The sequence below is a fragment of the Anas platyrhynchos genome, chromosome 1 (assembly GCF_047663525.1).
Source record: "Anas platyrhynchos isolate ZD024472 breed Pekin duck chromosome 1, IASCAAS_PekinDuck_T2T, whole genome shotgun sequence".
Lineage (NCBI taxonomy): Eukaryota > Metazoa > Chordata > Aves > Anseriformes > Anatidae > Anas > Anas platyrhynchos.
Window position 1 is genome coordinate 70,260,001 of NC_092587.1, and position 14,555 is coordinate 70,274,555.

The 14,555-nt window shown below is 44.7% G+C and overlaps 1 protein-coding gene across 1 annotated transcript in view; it reads left to right on the forward strand.

The window, feature by feature from the left end:
• GPR19 (G protein-coupled receptor 19) overlaps positions 1 to 12,395 on the forward strand; it is a 12,615-nt gene extending 220 nt beyond the window's left edge. The window contains exons 1-2 of the mRNA XM_005010041.6: positions 1 to 334; positions 11,126 to 12,395. The exon at positions 1 to 334 is cut by the window's left edge and continues 220 nt beyond it. Of these exons, the coding sequence (XP_005010098.1) occupies positions 11,148 to 12,395 (1,248 nt within the window). The 5' untranslated portion in view covers positions 1 to 334; positions 11,126 to 11,147. The remainder of the gene's footprint in view (positions 335 to 11,125) is intronic.
• Positions 12,396 to 14,555: the final 2,160 nt, after the last annotated feature.

The window sequence follows — 14,555 nt, forward strand, 5'->3', positions numbered from 1 at the left end:
GGGGTCCGGAGGGCCCTGAGTGGTTTCGGGGGGGCTGGGAGGGTCTGGGGGCGGGATGCGGGAGCTGCCGCCCTCATGACGCGTTAGCCGTGGCCGGGGAATGAACCTGCGGCAGCACCCCAAAAAACGTGGCTTTGCCCACACCCCGGTGTCGAAGGAGAGATCTGCGAGATGCGCAGCCTGCAGAGCGTCTCCAGCATAACCGGCAGAGCCCCGCAGGGGTGAAGGCGCTGCGCGGCTTCCAGCATGAGCGGCCCCTTCCTGGAGGTGCCCTCGGCACGGATCACGAGGAGGAGGAGGACAGCGGCGCCTCTGGGAGGAAGCTCTGGAGCAGGTATGTGCGCTGAGAGCTGCCGTGCTGAGCGGTGCTGGGGCTGTAGGGATAGCTGCCTCTGCAAGCACCCGCGAGGTCGTCTTTCCCAGAGGTTCATTTCATGCGTGTTTATCTGCGTGCCTTTAAAATCGCTGGGTTTCTGCAAGGAGGGCTCGTTCTTCGGGACCAAATGCTCTGCAGGGCTCAGCTGTTAAGATGATTCTGCTGAAAACCAAGGGGCAAGTAGAATTACTGCAGAATGAACAGCTGCATTTCTACAGAAATCTATGTTCTCTTCACCTACACTCAGTATTTTTATTTTTAAATTATGGCACTTTTTCATTTATCCAGCTGGCTTCCAGCATGACAAACAGTATGTTGGTTCCACAGAGTTACAGAGAAGTAAAACTGCCTTCTGCTTTCAAAAGGCCATTTGTGTGTATGAGGCTGCATTCATAGCCAATTCTTTCTGGCAGGGATTATCCTCAGTGTTTCTTGAAGATTGGCTGCTAAAGCCACCGTTAATTACTTAAACAAGTGGCTTGATTTGCAGAAAAAAAAAATGTATGCCAACCAAGAGGCCTCCTTAAAAGCTATTCTTTACTTGGGTGTCTAAATACGGATTTTTGGAAGCTTGATTTGTGAGTTTATTTTAAACATCCTGGTCTCAGATGAGTCAGTAAGGGGATAAATGTCTATACCTTCAATACATTTGGGGAGCTCTGCTCCTCAGCTCAAAGTGAGAGCTTGCAGACTCTTACAGCCCCACAGTTCTCCTGTGAAGTCTCTGTTTGCAAAGCTGTGCAGTGCAGTTTCCCCATCTGGCTCATGCTACGTAACCTCCACATGCATTTTTCATTTGCATCCCTAGCAGACATCCTCCCTCAGGAGTTTAAGTACTTAGAGTGACCCCTGATTGGAGACCTTTCAACAAGACTATGCAGAATAACCCCTAGCAGCCTCAAGTAGGGCCTACTGCCCCTCCCCACCACAAACACAGCACCCACAGCACCAAAACTTGATGCAGCACTTGTGTGTTTGGGATTTCTCCGTTCCAGCATCTTCCATCACTTCCTAGACTTTCTAACAGGCTGCCAATGTTGTGCATTTGGCACCCTGCCCAAGAAGAGATCTCCAGCTCAGGAATTATCAGCAGGCCAGCTTCTTGCTTCAGTGGCTTCTTCTAGCATGCTTTTGTCCTACCTGAGCCCAGTTCATCTGGGATACCCCTTCCAGCAATCACCATCAGGCATTTCCAGTCTAACTGTGGGCTTTGCGTGGCCTTCAGCTCCCTCTTGCTTCTCCAGCAAAGTCAGTGTGGGCAGATGCTGAAATGCTGTCACTAATGGCCATGTCCTCTGACAGAGACCCGTGGGAGCATTCTCCTCCTGCTCATTCAGGTCTTCGGCTTCTCCTGTTCCTGTCAGACAAGTCCTCCTGTAAGCATCTTCAGATTTCTGGCAACTTTATCCCTGGCATTACTATTAGCCACTGGTGCCACCCTGCTACCTGGCACTGTGTCTGGTGCAGGTGGCTTGTGTCATGTGAGCACTAGGTCTGTGCTCCTGAAAAAGGTATGGAGCCATATGATGGGCACTCTCTCATCCTGGCATCAATGTTTTTAACAGTGCAAAAATACTGCCACCATATGAACTGCCTGAGCACTGAGAAAGCAGCTTTCACAAGCTTTAATATCAAGAATTTGTCTCCACATGAACTTAACATAGAGAATAAATAAATAAATAAATAAATAAATAAATAAATAAAATATAAAATAAAATACAATAAAATAATAATAATAATAATAATAAATAATAAATAAATAAATAAACGAACAGAAAACCAACCCTTCAGCTTCTCCTAGGAAAACTGCCAGATAGAGGTTGAGCTAAGCTGCTCTTGTCCTCACCAAAGCTGCTGGCATATTTTCCCTGTGGGGGAGAGGACACTTGGCACGGAGAGGGTGAGAATTTTCAGGAGATGGGCAGAGAAATCAGCCAAGCGTGAGATCCACCACAGCTCATCTGTCAACACCCACCGTGACAAACCAGCCCGGGTAAGCGCTGCGTTCCTCACATCAAGCAGAAGTGCATGCTGCATTGTGGGCAAGGCCCTGCATTGCCAAAAATGAATGTAAGCATGTGGGAGAGAACACATACTTTTTTTTTTTACCAATGAATCAGGAAAGGGTCCAACCTAGCAGTGTCTGAGGACAGACACAGTCCCCACTAAGACAGGAAAGCAGCCTGCGGAAGTATATTTCAAGTTTTTCACACTCTCCTTGCCCAACTCCAGTAGGTGGAACCTATTTTGACAGTAAGGATGGACACAAGGTCGATTCCTCTTTCCTTGATCCCACTTTTCATGTCCCGAAGTCACAATGGGCAAAGATCTTGGTTCTGCCATTATTTTTAGATCAGTGCTAATCTGAAGTGATGGCCTTGCTGAAGAGTTTTACAGCCATTTCCCAACTCTGCAGATGCTGATGTGGTAAGGGTGTGCCTCCAGGTAGCAGTGAGCACAAATCTGTCTCAAAATTTTCTGCTTTCTGTCCCTGAACCAGAGCATGATTTGGGGTATAAATGGAACCTGCAGCCACTGTAAAGGCTGCTTCCCACTGCCAACACAGAGTAAATGTACTCTTAGGGCTTAGGTGCATGAATAAATTACTGTGGCCTAGCAACTTGCCTCAGGTTAACAGAGCTACAGCCACTGCCTGAGTGTCAATCTTAACCCTCTGTAAATACATGACAAAAACTCGTCAGCTTAACTGTAGCAAGAAGGCTTTTCTCCCAGAACCTTTAACATCACAATGGGCATGTCTTGCCATCACAAGAGATGGCACTGTCCCTTAAGAAGAGTCAGCCAATGTGCAGTATCTTGTGGCTTACAGGTGTCTTTCAACCCTGAATGATCATCGAATCATGCCCCATGGATTTGCTTTGGGCCAGGACTCAGGCCTTGCGCTGAAGCTCTGCAGGCAGAAGATTTAATCCAGATATGAAGTGACAGAACTAGAAGCAATATATGGGCCCTGTTCTTGGCCTGATGAGTTACAGCCTGGCTCACCAATTGCTAAGCCTGGTTAGTCTCTTACTTTCCTCAAACACACAGCAGGAAAGCCGTGTTGAGATTCATGCTCATGCAGTCACTGAATACAACTCATACTCTTTATATGCGCTAGAATTTAAGAACATCTTCCTTTATTTGATTCTGCCCATATGTCCTGCTCCCATGACCTCACCCTGCATTGCAGGCTAGGCTCCTGGATGCTGATATAAGATGCAATAATGTATGTCATCTTATGTTGTCTGTTCTGTCCAGAAGCTTTTACCATACATTGCACTGTGGCCACACTGGCACTGGAAGCTTCATACCTGTACCAGCCTATGCACACCTCCAGTCATGTTGTCTTTAGATAATTATGCTGCATAACAGGAATCCCCACCATCAAGGCAGAGCCAGGGTTGCAGGCAACAATGTATGAAATATGGGTATGAATTTCATGAGGTTTATTCTATTCAAAATGTCTTATTCTCCTGATAGGGGAGGGGCAGGTGTTCTCTATTGGAATGCAGACAGTGTAGAAGAAAACACAACCTCAAGAAACCTCCAGGTTTTGCTCAACCTCAGATTTTTTGCTCAAACCCCAGATGTCTGGGTTTGTCTCAGAACAGCAGGTGAGAATAGGAAAGGCCTTGTAACAGGAGCAGGGCAAAGAGCTGAGCACTTTTATGAGTACTAGACCAGAGACAAGAGCTGACAGGGAATCTGCGCTCTTTCAAAAGCATGTGTAGCCACATTCCTACCCTGGAAGCACAAGTACTAAATGGCCTCAATATGTATGCAGTGATCCTTGTATAGCAAGAAACAGTTACAGGTTAAAAGGCTCTGTGCTCTTCTATGACAGTATTATTGCCATGAGAGCCTGAGCACATAAGGTAGTTAATCTGGATTAAGGCAAGGATGAATGTCACTTTCTAGCATCTTGCACCCAGACAAAAGCACCCCATCCTGATTCAATTTGCTCTCGCTTCTCATGTTGATTAAACTCCTTTAGATGAAGTATTCCTCTTCCAGTCTGGCAGCTATTCCCAAGAGATTCTTCAAAGAGGGAAGTCTTGGGAGTAAATGACCAACATAATGCTTTTGAAATAATTCGCTGGGCCACGGCGTGACCAGCATTTTGCAGTGAGGAGAGGATGCAGAGAAATAAAATATGTTGGATAAAAAAGCCAGTCTGTTAGTGCTCGTGTAAGTAATGCTGAATGGTCTTTCTTTAGATACCTTTTTGATCCTAAAACACAGTAGTTGGCAAAAAATGTTTGTTCTTTTGATTAAACACTAAAAAAGCCATTTATTGCAATCCTTTGTGAATCCAATTAATTTTTACTGCTCCAAATTGCAATGGAAACTATACTTCTAGACAAGACAGTAAACATGTAAACACATAGTAACTCCACCATGTGGGCTTTGTACAATAGCAGAGTAGATATGGCAGTTGCTTTATGTCATTCTTGAAGCTCTTGTAGCTTTATGTCATACTTCTCTGAGTAACATCTGTTTTGGAGAGTTAGCAAGTGTATGTTTCCTTTACTATAAACCTGAAGAGATAATCCCTGATGATGGTGTATTTGGGCCTGCAAATAACAAAGTAAGGCACATAAAATGGGAATTGTAGCACCAGGAAATTATTGTTTGACTATTATGAATCATTTCATATTCCCTGTTTTTTTTCCATGTAAATGCATAACATTCTGGGTTTTAAAATGAAATAAAGGGAGTCTTCACATCAGTTTTAAGAGTTTGCTCACTCTAAAAGAATAAGTGAGAATTTTGGTACTGCTGCATCAGTGCAGACTCACAATTACTAGAAAGTATCATTTCACTCAGATCAATATTATTTTGGTTTAAATGGGGAATCAAAAATAACCATTTTTAAAAAATAAAAATGAAAATAAGCCTTACATATTTACTACACATAATTTTTACTTTTTATCTGTCCAAAAACTACTCGTTGACCTGAAAGACCAGGGGAGACTAAAGAGCTCATCACCATTTCTTATAGACCTGATATTTGCAAGCTGGGCAGCTCATTGACACTTAAATCATATTTCACTTAGCAATGCAACAAGTGGGGGCATGAAAACTAGAGAATCACCATCTAATAAGATAAAGAACCTCTAATTATTTGTATGCTAGACCAATACAGAGCGATGCATACTCTGGGCTTTTCACATTCACATTGCCATTAGATGCATTATCGATAACGCAGAAGTTTAAATCTCTGCTACAGAAAGCAGACTTTCCCACAGAAATAGAAATAAAAATAAAAAATGTGCAGGGTCATAGACAGAAAGATTCTTAGTGTCAAATCAAGACATGATTCTGGTCTCAGTACCCCTAGGAAAAACAGGATTAAATCCACAGAACAGAATAAATAACCTTTAATATAAAGGTAAGTCAGCTTCTGGCCCATTAGAAGGAAAAAATAATAATGCAGGAATCTCAGATCATACTGGCTAATCAGACAACATTTGCTTTGAAAGAGAGAGAGGTTCCAGCACAAGCGTATGGTCTCTGGTGAGCGGTGGCACACAGCAAAGCTTCTCCCATTCTGGTTTTGCTCTCCCTGTTAGCAAAGCTCAGACACAAGATAGGTGGATACATTTCTTGACATTCTCCTTTCTCTGCAGTCACCTACCAGGTAGCTCTCCACACATGCCTCTGAGGATGTTATGCATGTTCACTGCTAGGGCTGCTGAATTGCATGTTTGCATATAACTTGCATTTCCCAGTAAGAAAATATTGGGCTGACTTTTATGCAAAATGCAACAGGAAAAGAAAAAAAAAAAAGAAAAAAAAAAAAAGTACTAATTGAGTGCTACAATTCTATAACTATATAGAGGCTTCCACTACTCTTTAATATTGACCAAGAAATTTCGTCTGGTTATTATTCTACTGAGACTAATTTGTACAGCAAGCAGCTGGGTATTGTTAGCCGGCAGATACTTTTGCATGGCAAGGGAAATTAAGGAAGAAAATTAGCCCATAATGTTCTTTTCTATCTGGCTAATAGGCTCCACGTGTACTATTCTATTACATATAATCCTAACATGTAATTTAGCAGGTTGTGCTGTCAGTGCATCCTGCCACTCTGCCAAAGAAAGCAGCCTGAATCCCCCACAGGCAGCTGACAAATGCAGGCTATCTCCAGAGGAGCAGATCCACCTGATGGAGAGGGCAGAAAGGGAAGCAGGGACTGCTTCAGAAACCAAGACTCTTTTGCCAGGCAAAGCCAGTAAGGAAATAATGAGGGAAAGAAGCTAAGGATGAGGGGGAAAGAAAGACCAGGTGTGGCAGCATGAGAAGGGGTGAGGGGCAGAGCATCATGTGTAGGCTTAAATGCACACCTTCCCTTCCAGGTGGCTGACAATTTGACCACCACAACACCCACTTCTGGGTCTCACACCTGATGTCCGCAAGTGCTATTTTGAGAGAAAGGACTTGGGCAAGGTTCCTTGTTTAACACTGAAACAAAACCAGCTGTTACTAGCCTCAGACTGCTTCAGCTAAATGTTCAGCTGAGCATGAGCTGTTTTCAGTTCCCAGATATTGCTTGAACATGAAAGCTGCTAAATGAGGCCAACTGCTTTGGTAGCAGTGTTGGTGACTCACACGTTGACCCATTTTCTGGTTCACAGTCAGCAGCTGGGCACAGTGCGAGGTCGCTGCTGCAGGGGCCAAGATTTGGAAGAGAAACACCACGGGGTCCTATCATAGACTGGCTGCCACTGTGCAGAGTGGCTGCCATCTATGCAGATGTGCTGTGCTACTCTCAAATACACTGTGCATTTTCAAGCATGCTGAATTTGTACCTGCATCATGGAGCTGATTGTACATCTAGTCTGTTCAAGTGAAGCACACAATGTTATATTAAGCTCAGCTAATGAACACAGGGTCTAAAAAGCTGGGGGAAAACATTTTCTCTAACCATATCAAACAATTAGTACATCTTTTCCTCTTCCATGTCTGACTGTTTTTTTCTATTGTGTTCTTGAAGATGACATACAGAACAATGCAAGGAGCAAGATCCCAAATTCATCCAGTGCCTTTGTACCTCCAGGCTCCATTCTGAGTAGGCAGACAAGGACAAAGCAATTGGTGCAAAGCTAGGTATAGGCAGTGTAGTGGGTTTACGTGGCAAGGTTTTGGTAGCAGGGGGCCATAGGGGTGGTTTCTGTGAGAAGGATCTAGAAGCTGCCCCATGTTTGGTAAGGGCCCCACTGCTGACCAGAGCTGAGCCATTAAGCGATGTTGTTTTGCACCTCTGTGAGAGCATATTTAAGACAGGGAAAAAAACGCTGCACCACACAGCAGCTGGGAGAGTGAGAGGAGTGAGGACCAGCCTTGCAAGCACCAAGGTCAGTGAAGAAGGAGGGGGAGAGATGCTCCAGGCGCCAGAGCAAAAGTCCCCTGCAGCCTGTGGTGAGGACTATGGTGAAGCAGGATGTCCCCCTGCAGCCCATGGAGTACCACGGTGGAGCAGGGTTCCACGCTGCAGCCCGTGGAGGAGACCACGGTGGAGCAGGTGGCCCTGCACCGACAGAGGCTGCTGCCTGTGGAAGACCCCTGCCGGAGCAGATTCTGAGCCAGACCTGTAGCCTGTGGAGAGGAGACCACGCAGGAGCAGGTGACCTGGCAGGAGCTGCTGCCCGTGGGGGACCCAGGTTGGAGCAGTTTTTCTCCTGAGGGATGGACCCCGTGGTACGGACCCGTATCTGGAGCAGTTCTGGAAGAGCTGTATCCCCTGGGTGGGATCCCATAGCACAGGGGACGAGAGTGACTGAGATGGAGCGGCAGAGAAGTGCTATAGACTGACCATAACCCCCATTCCCCTGTTCCCCTGCGCCACTCAGGGGAGAGGAGGTGGAAGAGGGTGGATGGGGGGGAAAGGTGCTTTTGGTTTCTTTCCTTTGTTTCTCACTTCTCTAGCTTGTTAGTAATGAGCAATAAATCTTACTATCTCCGTATGCCGAGTCTGTTTTGCCTGTTGCAATAATTACTGCGTGATCTTCTTGTCCTTATCTCAACCCTTGAGCCCTTTTCATCGTATTTTCTCCCTGTTCCTCTTTGAGGAGGGGGAGTGAGAGAGTGGCTGTGGTGGAGCTCGGCTGCCCACTCGAGCGGAACCACGGCAGGCAGAGAAATAAACATCAGCAAAGAACACACACACACACACACACACACTGCCCAGCAGCTGCATTACAGCACTCCCTCAGAAATCAAGAGGTCACTCTAGCATCTATTCAAGTAAAAAACATTGTCTAGAAGGTAGGTGGATCATTCATGGTGATTTTGTAGTTAGCGATCAGAATCCATGTTGTATTAGTGCTCTGTGCTGCTTTGGAGAGGTAAGCAATGGGGGCTCCCAAGTTCAACTAATATAAATCTAACAGTGAGCAGTTTAGCAACTCGCAGACGAATAATACCTTTAAACATAGGTCTAATCTCTTTTTTTTTTTTTTTTTTTTTTTTTTTGCCTCATGGTCACAGACTTGTTGAATATCACTAACCTGCCTCATAGCCATGAAGGCTATGAAAAAAAAAATAAAAAATTGCCAGGCAAGGCAATTTCTGTAAAGGTTATAAAAATGAAGACTGCAAGGATCTGGCATTTAAAGGAAAAAGAGAAAGGAGGTTATCACAAACTGAACCACCTACATTTAAAGAGGAAGGGGATAAAAAGAAGGGGTATTCAAGTCATTTGGTATCCTTCTCACCATTGCAAGTCAGCAGATCATTTCAACATGGGACACCTAAATTCAGAAACCTCATTCTCAGGGTGACAGAGGGAAATGCTGATATCAAGGGCACAGGTAACTAGCAAGACAGTGACATGCAGGGACAGTATACACAGTTCAGACTAGACTCTTTAAGGTATACAGTGTCCAGCTGTTAATAAAAATAGCATGGTGTGCATAGCACAGCTGAAATGCCATCTTAGCGCCTGATCCTGGTGCTGGCAGTGGGCCCCATTTACACAGCAAGGACACCAGCCATGGGCCTTTGGGCTGTCCCTCACTCAGCCCTTCTCTGATTTAACACCCCAGTACCCCGGTAGCACCCACTCAAGGCACAGCACAGTAATCCTCAGACTATTTCACTCAGCTCTCTCCGTCCACCCCCAGCATAAGCAGCCAGAAGCAAAGCTCTCCACACACCTTCCCTTTCCTGTCACTCAGGCTGTGTCCCCCGAGGCAGATCCACATGATGCACCTCCTGAACCCCACCATTCCCACCCCTCCATCCTCGGTGGCTCTTCTGAAGAGTAAAGGAAGGAAGGGATCCTTCCTTCTTCTCCCATTGCAGGCCTGTGGAAATAGAAATGTTTCTCTCTGGATCTATTCCAGAAAGCAACATTTTCCTCACCATGGAACAGATGAGGAAGATTCACTATGAGTGGGCCCTATCCAGCTTGGTACAAGTCCTTTCACTGTGCTGATCTTTCCTTTGCCTTTAAATCCAGATCTCTCATCTTCCAAAATTGTGCCCAGAACCAGGAAGATTCAGCTTCTCCAATTCAAGGAAGCAGTAACAACAAAAAACCATTCAGACTGAGTGGGCTCAAAAGCATCTCTGCTAGTGAAGGACAAATTACCTTTGGGTAGAGTATGAACGGCACACAAGATGGGAAATACTTAGTATACTAAGTATACTAAGATGTATACTAAGTATACATCTACAAAGATGGTGAAGGGTCTAGGAGGGAAGATGTATGAGGAGCAGCTGAAGTCATTTGGTTTGTTCAGCCCAGAGCAGAGCAGACTGAGGGGAGGCCTCACGGCGGCCTGCAGCTCCCTCACGAGGGGCAGGCACTGAGCTCTGCTCTCTGGGGACAGCGACAGGACCTGAGGGAATGGCATGGAGCTGGGACAGGGGAGGGTCAGGCTGGGGGTTAGGGAAAGGTTCTGCACCCAGGGGGTGGTCGGGCACTGGGACAGGCTCCTCAGGGCAGTGGTCACGGCACCAAGCTTGCTGGAGCTCAAGAAGCGATTAGACAACACTGTCAGACGTAGGGTCTGGTTTTTGGGTGGTCCTTTGGGGACCCAGGAGTTGGACTCAGTGATCCTTGTGGGTAACTTCCAACTCAGGATATTCTATGAGTCCAGTATTTTTTATCATCCTTTGCCACTTTTACAGTCATAGTCATATAGTGACAGTGTATGTACTTCAATCTAAATACAGGGATGTTAACACCAATGCTGCTAGAAAACAAATGATGAGAGCAGAATTTGTCTGTTAGCATCATGATCAATGAAGATGTAGTTATTGTAAAAATATTACCCTTCTTTCTTCCTCTCAGTATAAGAAACACCTTCTTTGTCTGACTGCTTTAAAGATACATGTAAAGTCAAGCAAACAGAGACAAAGTCTGGTTTGGTTTTTATTTTTGATTGTTGTTTACTTGCTTGTTTTTACAACTTCCACAGCAAGGTAGTACAGCTCATTTCTGGAATCAATAGAGCATATTGCATTCACTGAGGTTGTGAATTTCACCAGCTTTGGTGAAACTGCACCTCAGTCTGTATCTGCAAGGTGGACTTTATCTTTCAGAGTACAGAAATGATCATCCTACTGTATCTGGACCATTAATAAAAGTCTGTATGAAAAATAATGGCATCTGCTGTACCAGAAAACCTTATATTTCTGACCATTTCTCTGAAATCAATGTATATTGCTTAAAATTATCTTTCATTGATTTCACACGCATTTATTAAATAAAACTTGTTGTCTTTTCTGTTTATGTAGAGCCTGAGCAAAGGACATTACTATGATGTTTGACCACAGTATGGATAACAACAACGCTCCCTCTGTTTTCCCTACTTTATTGCTCCTGCTACAGAACAACAGCTACCCCGAGACCTCCATTGCTCCTGCTAACCATGAGATGACAGAGTCACCCAAGGAACCCAGGCCAAGCAGGAACCACACCATCTTGCAGTATGAACTGAGGCCAGGGGAAATCATAGCAGCCAGTATGGTTTTTGGAGTATTGTGGTTGTTTTCCGTCTTCGGAAACTCCCTTGTTTGCTTAGTGATCCATAGGAGCAGAAGGACACAATCAACCACCAACTATTTTGTTGTCTCCATGGCTTGTGCAGACCTTCTCATCAGTGTTGGAAATGCACCATTTGTGCTACTTCAGTTTACTTCAGGCAGGTGGACACTGGGGAATGTGATGTGCAAGCTGGTGAGGTACATACAATATCTCACCCCTGGAGTCCAGATATACGTGCTCCTCTCCATATGTGTGGATCGATTCTACACTATTGTCTACCCCCTGAGCTTCAAAGTGTCAAGAGAGAAAGCCAAGAAAATGATTGTAGCATCTTGGATCTTTGATGCTGCATTTGCATCACCAGCCTTCTTTTTCTATGGCTCCAATGGGGATGGCCATTGCAACTTTTTTCTCCCGAATTCTTGGGAAGGAGCCATCTACAGTATTATCCATCTCTTGGTGGTGTTTTTGATCCCATCCATCCTCATTATCCTATTCTATCAAAAGGTTATCAAGTACATTTGGAGAATAGGCACCGATGGCAGGACTGTCAGGAGGACAATGAATATTGTCCCAAGGACAAAAGTGAAAACCATCAAGATGTTCTTAATGTTAAATTTAGTGTTTCTCCTGTCCTGGCTCCCTTTTTATGTGGTACAGCTGTGGCACCCACAGGAAACAGACTACAGAAAGAGTTCCTTGGTTTTTATGGTTATCACATTAATCTCTTTCAGTTCTTCAGCTTCTAAGCCAACCCTGTACTCAGTGTATAATGCGAACTTCAGAAGAGGGATGAAAGAAACTTTTTGCATGTCCTCCATGAAATGCTACAGAAGTAATGCATATACCATCACTACCAGTTCAAGGATAGCAAAAAAAAATTATGTTGGGATCTCAGAAATCCCAGCACCAGCCAAAACTGTAACCAAAGACTCAATCTATGATTCATTTGACAGAGAAGCAAAAGAAAAAAAGCTTGCCTGGCCCATTCATTCAAATCCTCCAAATACCTTTGTCTAATTGGCTTAATTGCTTTGAAAGGTGATTATGTACCACAAGAACAAAGAGCTTTATCTCTTTTTTGAACCAATGTAAATTTACATATTTTTAACACAACTTTTAGGGAGGAAAAAAAGATGGTTTATTTTATTAAATGCATTGATTTTTGATGTATCTGGTCTACTTACTTTCAGCTATATTCTGCTTTTGGAAGTACTCTCCCTGAATCATGAGCATACTTGCTCTTATATTTTCTGTATGTAGGGGCAAAAGGGAAAGAACAAAAACACTGCATAATTAATCACTGTTCATTAGCCACCATGTATAAATGCATAAATCCACACAAAGCCATCTATATTTCCTTTTGTTATATCCTTATGAATACTGTCGCACTGGGGTGTTCCTTGTTCAGACCTTGTGGGAAGGATTTCTGTATGTGGACAATGCTGGCATAATGCTGAACCTATTGAAAACAGTCATAACATTCCCACTGCCTCTGTAAGGTCAGCACTAGGTGCTTTTGCACATTCAGTATTGTGCTTCCAGAGAGGTCCTGTGGTATGAAGTGCCTGAGAAAAGTCCTGTCCTTTTTGTCTTGCCCTCCCCAACTACTCTCTAGCTGCATCTACACCCAGCCTGACGTGTCTACCCAAAAGCCAGGGTTGGGCACCACCTGGGAGAAGACTTGCTGATTACCAGGGGACAAGGTTATACCAGGCACCCGGGGAGTTGTCAAATTCATTGTTTCTCAGGTCCTGATCCCCTTCTTTGTGGCACAGCTGTGGCACCCATAGCAAATAGTGTTTTCCCAAACAAGAGCAGGAAAATGAGCTCTGCAGTCCCTCTCCTGCCTGGAGGTCCCAAAGGCAGCAGCCACAGCAGGAGAGGAGGTGTTGCCTGTTCCATTCTCACCACCAAAAGTCACCAGGTGAAAGCAAAGTGCAGTGGGAAACTCCAAACCTACACCCCCAGCACTTAGCAACTGATTTTAATTTGGCACCAAAATACAAAGAACAAAATCCTGAAGTGAGCCTGGGAAGTGCTTAGTTGATAGCACAGCTTGCCCAGCCTGAGCTAACAAAGTGGTAGACACGTATACCTTGTGGACATGCATAACTTTGGTCCATTAACTTTAAGTATTTACTCTGGAGGTGAATTTGGTTTGCTCCATCTGGAATACAGATCTACTGCTCTCTTTAGGATTAGGTAACAACACTCTTAGTTACCTGCCAAGGTCTACAGGACTAGATCATTAAATCCACAGGAGTGGGATGAAAGATGTTTTTTTAAAAACCAGCCTGAAACGAACAGCCTTTACATCATGCCATTATCAAACTCATTAATAAGAACTGGACAGAGTCCGTGTGTGGAATATTTATTTATTTTCCTAACTCCTGTAGTACTGCCCAGCAGTATAGTAGCACGCCCTCAGAAAACACAGATAACTAGTTATCCACAAAATGATGTCAGCACAAGCAGTCAGATGGTGAATTCCCATCTCTTTGCTGGATCATAGCACTCGCTTTCCTTCACCTAGGGAAGCTTCCCTTTTGTTTTATAACATCAACAGGAGAGCCCTCTTGGCTTCAAAGCAGAGATACTCTCAGCCCAGTATCCCACTGCTGAACGGAGGCACCATGGGTGCTTGAGGACAGAGGACAGATGCACCCAGCATCCAGCAGTCTCTGCCAAGAGTTAGCACCCATAACAGGGTAGCTGCCCAGAAGTGGTGCTGTTCAGTAAATTCTGAGATGGTCCAGAATGGGACAATGGGACTAGTCAGAGAGTCCCAAAAAAGGGAGAAGGAGACCCATCCTATGGTTTCTCAGGCCCAATCTGAACTGCTTTCAGGAGAATTTTGCCTGAGAATCAAGGACTTGACCTCTTTTCAGTTAAGGATCACAAGCACTTCTTTTTTCTGTTTTCTACTTTCCTCAGGACTACCTCTGACAATGTCAGCAGACAGGGGATCTCTGCCTACTTTCTCTGTGCCAGCCTTGTTTTGTAACCTTGTCATGCTTTATCTTATTTCTTTTCCATACTGAGGAGTTTCATCCCATTCGGTTTATCTCTGGCACAGAAGATGCTCCAGACCAGGCTCTGCTTGAAGCTCCCTAATGGAAAAGCTAGGGCATGGCCAAGCATCCCAAAGTCCAGACTACCAAAAGGCATTTCAAACTC